Raw genomic sequence first — 12,300 nt, 5'->3', positions numbered from 1 at the left:
AAATTGATTGAAATACACCCTACAACTTTCATCTTGTTAAAAATCAGTAAGCAATTCTCAGAGGAGAAACAAAGCATACATGTTTCAACTAATGCAAAATGTCCCAAGACAACATTTCAAGAATATTATTTTGACACAATAAAGTTCTTAGCTTCAAGTCTATCGTTTGGTATGGTGTCTAATACAAGCTTTAAGGATAATTGATAAACTTTATTTCAATGGAAGAATCTATAATGAGCAATTTTGTTTTGTTTCTAAAGGTAAAATGTACAATGTGAAACATGTAAATAAACTCATCATAGATACCAGAATTAGAATTTTATATTTACGCCAGACGTGCGTTTCGTCTGCAAAAGACTCATCAGTGACACTCGAATCAAAAAATAAATGTTTAATCAAAATAAAGTACGAAGTTGAAGAGCATTGAGTACCAAAAATTCATAAAAGCATTGCCAAATAGATCTAAGGTAATCTATTCCTGAGGTAGAAAAGTCTTTTTTTTTCCAAAATTCAAAGTTTTGTTTACAGTTAATTTATAGTTAACAGGGAACATTATTTTGTTAAGTAATAAACTGCAATTCAATGATATTGTTGTGCAGATTAAGTGACCGCCTATCATTCAATTTGATTCACATAAAGCTTATTTTACCTGCTGGAAAAGGGTTTTTCCTCATACAAATCTGCAGTTTATGTAATTGTCAGCAATAGTCCTTTATTGATCATATTAATGTTCTTTTTGTCCACACCATACCTAAAAATGATACTCTTCCAATCGCTCCTTGAGTGATTTCCATCACTTTGATTATTTCTCTCGTAACATCTGTTCGTTTGTTAAGTAGGTTTTAAAAATGTCATGATAATTAACAAAGGAACGGAAAAAATTGTGGCTACCACGATGGTAGATTTTACGTTAATTCCGCAAAACGTTCGAAGAGATAAAAAAGGAGAAAAACTCCAAACCAAGCGATACAGCTTCTTTATATACTACCATGCAAAGGTGTGTTGATATGTGTATGAAAGCCGGCCAGCAGTTTTCAGTTCACACCTTTGACCAACAGTTATATGCCATTACACAGCAGATCAAATGGTCTAAACCTTTTGAATTCCAGAGTCATATCATTCGTTTTGGAGGGTCCCACACCGTAGCATACTGTATTGCGTCTATTGAAACTCTGGGGTCTGGCAGATCTACTTTAGATTTTAGAGTTTACGTAGCATGTACCATAGAACTAATGCTTTCCGGAAAACAATTCAACACAGCTGTTAGAGCTCTTACTCTTACATCTGAGGTGATGTTGTCGCTATGAGTATCAATATTTTGTATGGTTTTGTTTCACAGATCCTCTAATAAACATACCAGATATTATTTCGGACGCACTTCTTATGTGCTATGATACATTTTATGATAATATGTCCTCAGGGAATCAGGATATAGCCCCTTCTGTTAATATGCATCTAGCGCCTTTAATGAAAACATTTCAGGAATGAAGCTGTAAATGTGCTGTCTCCCCTATGGTTAGGTTATGGGACATGTATCTGAATTCTATCAGCAGCTCATGCTCTCATGGCATAGGAGACTACACCAAATATCGTTGGAATTGGGAAAGTCTGTGTTAAAGCTGCTGAATTCCTCATCTGCATAAGTGGCGTCTCTATCACAACTAAGATACTAAGATATTTAGACCTTTATCTGTGTTGCTAATTTTTAAAACCAAAAAAGCAAAAAATAAGTCACGCATCACGATTTGTACAAGTTACGTGGTAGACTTGCAACTAGAAAAGACAGCTCTCCTGTTACGCCTTCCAATTGTCAAAAGAGTCAGCATACTAACACACATATATATGACATCAGATCAAGCAAAGCCGCCAACCCGATAACTACGGTTGTAAAAAAAGTTCCAACACGACCCCAGTTCTATTCACTGGACTAAATTTAGGATTTAATTTGTTCTTTCAAAGAAAAACAGATTCGTGGTAGAGAATGGGTTTGTGTTGAACACATTCTTGGTTGCACTGAACAATGTCATTTCCAAGGAAACAAGATGTATTCTTATACATTGGCAAGTCAACAGGGCCTTGACGATTACGAAGAATAGAAAGCTCTTCAGATTTCATTTCAATTTTAAAATATGAATTTGAATTTTGTTTCAGTGTAAATGAATTACAAGATGAAATGTCGCTTTGTGTGTTTATTTTTTCAACATTTTTATTTATTTAAATAACCACAAACCCCTTTTATGTACTCTAAAATTGTCTAATACAGGAAGAAATCTAAATATATATATATATATAAAATAACCCGCCAGACGGTCTGCGACCTTGACGTGGTTGGTAAACTTTACACAAACAGATGGTTCACTTAGGTGTTGATGCGACAAAAGCGTCTAATTTTGGAACCCTTTTATTTCGATATTTATCTCACTATTATACTTGTATCTTTAACAATAATTAGCGTCTAATTTTGGAACCCTTTAATTTCGATATTTATTTCACTATTATACTTGTATCTTTAACAATACTTATCGAGTCTGTGAGTGTTTTATTATACCAGAAGAGATAACAATCTAAATGTTTGGCTAAATAAACTATCATTAAATAAAAAGCAAAAAATCAACCATACTGTTTATCTTTTAATTTACTTCATATGTGTTCTAAATGTTTAAAATACGTCCTTTAATCAAGCTTATAAACAATAATAGATCAAACGCTACGTCATAACTTCTGCGGTATTTCTAAAATACTCCAACCCTGTGGCCTGTAGCTGCTGTCGGTCAAATAGTTCCATGGGGGGCATGGGTGAAATTTATTGTTTTATTGTAATTAGTTTAACGCTAGCAATTTGAAAAATATTAAAACATTTTATGTGGAAAATGAGAACTTAGGTATGACATGCATGATAATTGAATAGTTCTAATCACATAATGTTAGTAAACACATTTGGTTTAAGACTCAACGTCAGATAAAAACAACAAGTATTTTAATGTCATGGTTGAAGGAAAGAAGAAAAAATACCAATAAGATATTCAAACTCGAAATCGAAAAAAAAAGTAACGATGAAATAGCAAAAAACGGAAGTGAATATAATCTATTAAACGAGTATATATAAAAACTTTTAAAATGACCCAAGCTTTTTAGCTCACCTGGCCCGAAGGGCAAAGTAAGCTTTTCTCATCACTTGGCGTCCGTCCTCTGTCGTCCGTCGTCGTCGTCCGTCGTCGTCGTTAACTTTTCACATTTTGAACTTCTTCTAGAGAATCACTGAATGGAATGAAACCAAACATAGCATGAATGTTCCTAATGAGATGCTGACCAAGTGTTGTTACTTTGTAGTTGATCCATTATCTAAGATGGCAGCTAGCGGGGACTGAGTTTAACATGGGATCCAATGGGAAATACATACAAATGTCTTCTTTTAGAGAACTACTGAACGGAATGAAGCCAAACATGACATGAATTTTATTTATGAGATGCTGACCAAGTGTTGTTACTTTGTAGCCGATCCATGATCCAAGATGGTCGCCAGCGAGTAAAATTAATTTAATATAGGACCCTTAGAAAATACCTACAAATGTTTTCTTTTAAAGAACCACTGAATGGAATGAATGCAAACATAGCAATATTAAACCAAATTTGGCCTCGAACATCATTATAAGTATCTGTTATTTTTCCATTTTTCAAAATTATTTCAAAATCCCAAGTAGAATCAGGTGAGCAACACAGGCTCTTGATAGCCTATAGTTAGTTGGTACGATAGACGCGCTATATGTTTTCGAAAAACTCACCTGTAACGCTATCATCAAAGTAGTTTTCAGGTCAAATAAAAAATTCCAATTAAACAATTACAAAAAGTTATGTCACATGAGTAATGCTATGGGTGAAAAAATTAAAGGTTTCGAAAAATTCATCACTTCATAAACAGTTTATGTACATAAAAGAAATATATATTTGATAATTCCTTTTCAAAATACAAGTGTTTTAAAATTACTGTACTGGAGAAAGCCTCATGGATAAATCTATCACCAGCAGTTACATGACCAAGTGGTTGTGCAAAATGATCAAAAATACAAGTTTCTTTTAATTTATAACGCCATCAGCGAATTTCACCAGACTACTTTACGTTACTTACGTCGAAACTACAATCCCCTTCCCTTTCATGAATGTGACCTACCGAATTATACTATTCACCGGATTTGTTATCACATAAGAAACACGACGGGTGCCACATGTGGAGCAGGATCTGCTTACCCTTCCGGAGCACCTGAGATCACCCCTAGTTTTTAGTTGGGTTCGTGTTGTTTTTTCTTTAGTTTTCTATGTTGTGTTATGTGTACTATTGTTTGTCTGTTTGTCTTTTTCATTTTTAGCCATGGCGTTGTCAGTTTATTTTCGATTTATGAGTTTGACGGTCCCTTTGGTATCTTTCGTCCCTCTTTTATACGCACACAATAATGATGTCCACACAATCTTTCATGGTATGGCCTGTGGAAAAGGTATTTTGTGACGATGTTAAAACAAGGAGAATGTTTGATAAGATGTTGTGACAAGTACACTTAACACATCTTTAATAATATGTGACAAATTTGGGACACAGTAGATTACATGGACGAGGAATAATTAACATGAGTAATAAAAGGTAAGAGATAAGACCAAAGCAATTATATTCTTTCCATAAGTGAGTTAAGAATTTCGGCAGTTTAATTTCATTCTTTCGTTATGTATGACGTGATATAAATACATTTGGTGTAAGGTTTCTTGTCATGTTTAGAGTTATAACGATTCATTACATCAGGCAATGCAGTAGGATAACGAATTAACTACTACTGATTAAAATGAAACAAATCTGCACACAAAAACAAAGTCCGGGTCGGATTTTATGGTGATCAATTTAACACAGTTTATTCGAATCATTTAGTAAACCATCCCACTCCAACCATTGATAGGGGCCGTCTTAACTTTACAGTGCGGTGACAGTTAGATTTCGCTTTTAGACAATGTTTAAATTTCTTTATATCCTTACTGGGAAAACAACAATGACACATACACAATCAAGCCAACTTCATATGAAATGAATCATCAACATATTTAGGTGTGGAAATTATCACGGAAATAAAATTAGCACAACATACTACGATAATTTATCTTTTAATTTATTAAAAGGCATCTTTATTTTTTTGACATTTTGCACTAACACTTTTACTATAAAAATAAATAGTAGTTAATCATGCTAATTACAGGAATGTGTTAACTCATCTGGCACAATACAATCCTAATGAACATACAAAGGGAGATAACTTATGTAGTTATGTGACATAAACGGAAGTTACCATACGCATACATCAATGACTGTAATTGTACAAAAATCATGAATTGAACCAAAAGAGCATTAAAGAATCATGAAAAAGTACGCTACTGGCAAAATCTGATTGTAAGTAGTTCATGTAGTTCTATGCCAATAACGTGTCTTACAGTTGTATTGCACTTTCGTTTTTGCAAAGCAATTTATATACTCAAAATAGAAGTATGAGCGTTATTATGACACAATTCAACAATACCAATGAATATAACAAAACGACAGTTGTTATGATTTCTGGACTGGTTTGGTAAACTAGCAGTAAGGTTCAGTAATACACAACTCTGTGTTTTATTTTCAATTTAAAAAAACATACATTGCATTGTTTATAAAGAATGCGGTGCGGATATTCAGCTACAAAAGACCTTATATTACGTTAACCTCAATTTGGATCTTTCAAACTAAAATAATCTGAAAGAAATTTGTGAAATAGATTTTTAAAGTATACATGAAAACATTTGGTTTTAAATTTACAGGTAGAATGGGGTTAAATGTATTTTAAAAGAAATCAATAAATGGAAATACCTGAACGTACTATATAAGGGACATTTAAATGTTTAAACACAACCTTGACATGGGACGCTCGTTTTATATTCAAAGTAAATAAACAGATTTTTTTTACGAAGCACATGTTCTATTTCCTTAGATATTCGAGACAAATACATGTATCTTCGATAGATCATTAGCGGAAATATATCTATAGTTTTTATTTGATTCATTGAAAGTGATTGGTCGTGGTAAATTGGCACACTAATCATAGATCAATCAAGCTTTTGGTGTTCTTTTTTATTTTAAAACTCATAAATATAGATTTCAGTTATAACTCTTGATGCGCTTATTATGTTTACACTATTTATGTGAATTGAAAATGTTAATAGATGGGTTTTTTTTCTTTGCAATACGATATTTCTAAAACGCGTAAACATTTGTCACATTGTGGTAATGTATTTATTAAATTAAGGGTTGGATTTTTGGAAGAAATTTCTTAACAGGTTTTTCTTGAGAATTAAACATATACTTTTTTAAACTGAATAATAGAACATGTACAATTCGAAACTTTAAAACACGTGAGTTTGTGATCCGGATTTGTTTTCTGTCAATCAATTTATGACTTTCAAACAGCGGTATACTACTCTTGCCTTTATTTAGGTGTTATAATATATTACCGCATTCTGATGTAAAATATGAACTGTCCAGTTGAGCGGATAGTGTGAGACTTTATAAATAACATATCAATGTATATATTGTTTTGTAGTTGGATGTTCAGATCTCACAGAAAAATAGTAAAGTACTTTATTGATAAGTGATGCGGCAAAATGATTTTTCTCCTAATGCTGGTAAATATAGACATTTATGTGATAAGAATTTTCACAGGTAAACTGTTTTACCCCTTTCTCTAAATGCATAGTCAAAATATACTGTAGACCAACTTATTTTCGCGAGCGATTTATTTTCGCCACTATCGCGAGTAGAAAAATAAGGCACATATAAATCGTCGCGAATGAGTAAATTTAATTAATCCACATCATGTAAATAAGATAATCGCCAATTTTTAAAGCAGCGAAATGGAGTAGACTTGGTATCACGCGAAATAAAGTATCCGCTGAAATAAATTTCTTTACAGTATGTATATATCAGGTAACAGTTGCCCTTTTACCGTATAATGTTCTCACTAGTATACTTGATTAGATATATTGTTTTACAAGTCTGAAATTAGTATCATGTAATAGTCATCGCTAGTAAAAATAAATGCAACAAGTATAATGGATACATAACATATATAAACACCTTAGTAAAAGTGGATCTTTTTTTATATTGAATACCTTTGTTCAAATACATCCGAGTTCGTGTAGGCCGATACAGTACCGTAACAGTACAGCCAATACACAATACTGTTCATTCGGACATATCTGATTATCTACCATCAATTAATACAATTTACAAATAGAACATATTTTAAATGTATAGTCAAATCATAACTAAATGCAAACTTTGATCTTTAACGAGCCGTGATCTCCAGTGTCACCAGTTGACTTTTTATACCACTGCGCAAGTCTAAACTAAATACTCAATTACATCATAAAAGAAGATCATTTCCTTAATGAGTGTGTATATGTTACTTTAATTTGTCAGTGATATATTCTGACTAAAAAACCTGTTAAAGAAGACAACTTGAATAATGACATATTAAAGAAAACCAAATATTGCCAACAAAGTTTGAAATAAAGGAAATAGTTCATTATTATCTCTTTCAGATTAATGGCCCGGCAATCGGATATGACTTAAAATGTCCAGCAAAAGCAGAATGGAGATTGAAAGCAAACGTTTCATGTTATTCGGAGGACAAATATGTATGTTTAGACAACATACTGGAACAGAAATATATGGAAAATTGTTCAGGTTCAGATCAAAGTAGCATAGGTAAAACTGATACTAGAATTTATTCACTTGATGCTGAAGTGATTATGGGTCAGGTGTCTTCTGAAATTAAACAATATTTTTGGCAATGTATCGAATAGTCTACAACGGATTATCATGAAGATGAGATAATTTCATCAAAGATACCTGAGTTGTACATGTGTATGTTAGAATTTTCATAAGGTTTTTTAGGCTCGTTTAACATCATATACATAAAATATTGTCATATACATAGACAATAGTACAGTATAATCTAAGTGTAATCTATACATAGCATGTTAAAATATCTGAATCAAGTTTTAAATTACCATCTCCATGTTCTAGACTAATCATGATCAACATAAACCTCGCCAAAATTCGAGACTGCTGATCAACATGTGGCACCCGTTGTACTGCTCTTGTAAGTACGAACTACAATATATAGCTTATGTTGTTTCAATGAATATAAAAAACCTAACAAATAAACAAGAATCGTCGACTGTACGTATACTATAATATTTCAAGTTCGTTTTTCATTTAAAGGAAGCAAGCTTGTGTTCCAACCGTTGTTTAATCTAGCAGAATGTAATGCCGGAAGATACCAACCTATAGTGTTCACCACCCATGGGAATAGTGAATGTATCTTTAGTAAATCAAAGTGTTCTGACGAGGGACAGGTAGTATTCAGGAATGATTCTTCTAGCAACGATGTTACTTGTCGCTGTGACTACACAAAGCAGTATGCGTTTGTTGCAAAACCAAAGAACAGATGTGTCTGTAACCCATCTGAGGAAGATTGTTCATGTTTTAGAGTTCCGTGTACAAAACTGTCTGCAGGTGAGTTTTTATTAAAGAAATAAGATGTCGATACATACAGTTATCAAAAAACCAAAGTATGTACATTGCGTTGTTTTCTTAGATATGTTACCTTTATATAAAACTTCTAACTCAAACAAATAGAAAAGATTATTGCTAATAGCTTATTGTTGGTTTATTTTATTTGTTTTAAATCTTCTGTTGTCAAGGAATATAAAACATGTAAAAGCTATTATTTTAATAATTTCAGCAATAAGACAGCCGATACAAGTTGCCTATATTTGTTTCATTAATTGTCAAGGCACAATTATACATATCGATCAATAACCGACCATCAACGTCGAAGAGAAGCAAATACCACGAAATTTTAATTCTGAAAAATGTTGTCCCCTTTCTAAATTTGTCTGTTTTTGTTCTAATTGAGGTTATAATGCAGTGATGACTGCGGTATCCCTATTTTGACAATTTTACCGATTATGTCTGTTTTGTTCACGCATCCTTGTAAATATGATAAAGTGTGATGCGAATGCAATACAAGTGAGAGGTCTAGCGCTATAAAACCAGGTTCAATTCACCATTTTGTATACTTGAAAATGTCTGTACCAAGTCAGAAATATGACAGCTATTGTCCATCTGTTTGATGTGTTTTATCAATTGATTTAGCCATTCGATTAGGGGCTTTACGTTTTGAATTTTACTCAGAAGTCAGTTTATTTGGGATTTAACTTTTAATGTAAACCTAGAACCAATCATGACATAAACTACTATAAGGTTTCATAGGTTACATAACCTTTTATGGCGAAATCCTTCGGAATTTCGGGTATATGTAGATATAGATATATATGATGAGTTTTATTAAATTTAAATAAATAGATTTATCTTCCTAGATTATCAATGCGTCACTGACGGGGAGATAATGGCGAATTCAACATGCCAGGAAATACTGTCTGACAGGTAAGTTAGATCTTTGCTTGAATTTCTATCCTCTAAGATATGAAATTGGTTTAGATCTGTTTTTAAAGATTTTAACAAATGTACATGTATTTGCTTCATATTTTTAATATCACTTCGAACGAAAGGAAAATATCAAAAGATGGTTAATACATGTAGCTACACCTGATTATTTGCTCGCATCAATCAGTCTTTTGGTTTGTGTTTATGTATTTTGTTAATGCACATATATTAACTGTTTGTCTTATTGTATGATTCTTGCATAGTATATTACTTTGTCAGTAGAATATTATAAGTTTTCAGAATTTGAAACACAAAATGTGACTTATTCAAAATGTGACTTAATCAATATATTTTTACTTTAAAAGGAAATTTACCACTCTTATGAAAAATATTATAAAAAAAATATGATATTGCATTTAAAACAATTAAAACTTGCACAATCATTTAGTGTCTGTAAATTCTCACTTTGCAAACAACATTTGCATTTTCGTACAAAATAACAAAGCCAAATGAGATGTCAGGTTGTAAAGCAAATTTCGTACTAAAAGTAACCAACCGTCTGATTTTTGTCTCGCTTGACGGAGTCAAAAAGCGAGACATAGGTATGTTGATTCCGGCGATGGCTACGGCGTCAACAATGTATTGGTTTCCGATTATGTCTAGTTTATGGTAAACCACTAGGGGTAAGTCAGAGATATTTGGTATGCAGTTGTAATATATTTGGCACATCTCATTACCATGGAGATTATTTGGTCCACTCCCTTAGTTATGCTCTATTGACTTTGAAACTTTTGCTTAATTATCATGTATTAGTTTGTGATAAGGTTAGTTTGTGGGGAACAACTAATACAAGTTAATGATAATTGGTATGCAGATGTATAAGTGTTGGCATATCTCATTTCCATGGAGATTATTTGGCCTGCCTCTTCAGTCAAGGTCTATTGACTTTGAAATTTTTGCTTGATTTTCATGTATTGGTTTGTGATTAGATCAGTTTATGGGGAACCATTAGTGATAGGTTAACGATAATTGGCATGCAGTTGTATTAGCATTGATTTATTTCATTTTCATGGAGATTATTTTGCATCGCCCCCACAGTCATGGTCTTTTAACTTTAAAACTTCTGCTAAGTTTTTCATGTATGAGTTTTTGATTAGGGAGGTTTATGACACGGGGAGACACTACTGGTATGCCAATGATTTTTGGTATGCAGTTGTAATATATTTAGCATATCTTATTACCATGGAGAATATTTGAGCCCGCCCGCTCATATATGGTTAATTGACTTCGAAATATTGCTTAGTTAACATGTATTAGTTTGTGTTTAGGTTTGTTTAAAGGGAACTTCTTATGATAATTCAATGGTATTTGGTATGCAGTTGTATTAACATTGGCACATCACATTTCAATTGATACCTTCATTCATGGTTCAATGATCCTGAATATTTGCAAAACTTAAATGTTGAACTGTTGCTATTTTATTTTCAACATTTGCATTATCGAAATAACAAAAAAAGAGTCGTATGTCTGTGATAACAGTTTATCATAAAATAGGTTCATAAGTAAAACACTTCGCCTCATAATATACCAAAAAAAAATGGATAGAGTTATGAGGTGAGGGTTGTGATCTCACAAAGCATGTTTATCCGGCTGCATGTTTGTGCCTGTTCAAAGACTCTTGTCTTTGTTAGTATTGTATGTTTAAGAAACAATTCATGGAAGCCATATATTTGTTAGAAAATTTACACATGGTCTTGGCCGTGATATTTTTATCACGAGCGTTAGCGAGGAAAAGAATTAACAAATATCACTAACAAGGTCATGTGTAAATTCAACGGCTTCCACTTATAATAGCGATTATAATAGGACAAATACGGTCATTTAAATACTGAAGCGAGAGAGGATATGCCGTGTATGTGGCTGTTATCTTTTACTCCTTATTAAATAAAGCCCAAACATTCTAATACATATGAAACTTGCATAGATTATATTGTGAACAGACGCTTGAAAAAATCTGTATAATTCTTTTAATTCTCAAACCCAACATTTGCCAATTTTAATTACACATTTTTCTTGTAAGCTACAGTCAAAGCCAAATTTTGACATTTCGTAACTAGGAAGCTGCCATTTTGATTTGCAGAAATAAGTAAATATTCTAAAAATGCAATAGAATAGAAAAAAAAGTACCTCAAAACTCCATTTTAATACAGTGTTCTACGAATTTCGTTGATTCACGTCAAGGAAAACCTTCAACACCACTGTTTTCATTTGTACAGAGTAGGACGTCCTGTTTTGAAATGACTTAAATGCGCAAAAACATTAATAGACTTTGACCTAAATTTACTTTATATTGAATTTGTTGATTTTCCGAGCTCTTGTGCACTAATTCTTTGAAGATGCATCCGAATAAAAAATTTAAAAAATCTCTTTTTTTGCAATTTTTTATCCAATAAAATCGGGAAAACGTTTGCAAAGTGCTTCCAATTCATGTGGATTTCCGTGGGAGGTATCTTGTAACACCCATTATTATGTTTATCTCTGAGGCTGTGCTGAGTAAAGATATATCGAGAATTTTATCACGGTGTTGTTTACAAAGCGAAAGAAGCAAGTCATATTAGAATTTAGCTTTATTTTTGTTTTATTTATATGTTTCGGAGTTGAGTTTGATGTCTTAATTCACTAAAGTGTTATAAACATTATTGTTTTAAGGGTTAGTTGAAGCCCGTTTCAGAATGCGAGATTTTTGCGCTATGTTGAAGACCCATTGGTGGCTTCTGGCTATT

General features: G+C 32.4%; 1 protein-coding gene across 1 annotated transcript in view; it reads left to right on the top strand.

The window, feature by feature from the left end:
• The first annotated feature begins 5,282 nt into the window (after window positions 1-5,282).
• LOC139498092 (uncharacterized) overlaps window positions 5,283-12,300 on the top strand; it is a 59,200-nt gene continuing 52,182 nt past the window's right edge. The window contains exons 1-5 of the mRNA XM_071286434.1: window positions 5,283-5,425; window positions 6,606-6,687; window positions 7,606-7,771; window positions 8,291-8,584; window positions 9,451-9,517. Of these exons, the coding sequence (XP_071142535.1) occupies window positions 6,667-6,687; window positions 7,606-7,771; window positions 8,291-8,584; window positions 9,451-9,517 (548 nt within the window). The 5' untranslated portion in view covers window positions 5,283-5,425; window positions 6,606-6,666. The remainder of the gene's footprint in view (window positions 5,426-6,605; window positions 6,688-7,605; window positions 7,772-8,290; window positions 8,585-9,450; window positions 9,518-12,300) is intronic.

This window comes from Mytilus edulis, chromosome 12 (genome assembly GCF_963676685.1).
Source record: "Mytilus edulis chromosome 12, xbMytEdul2.2, whole genome shotgun sequence".
NCBI lineage: Eukaryota > Metazoa > Mollusca > Bivalvia > Mytilida > Mytilidae > Mytilus > Mytilus edulis.
This window is presented reverse-complemented; position numbering and strand designations above follow the sequence as displayed.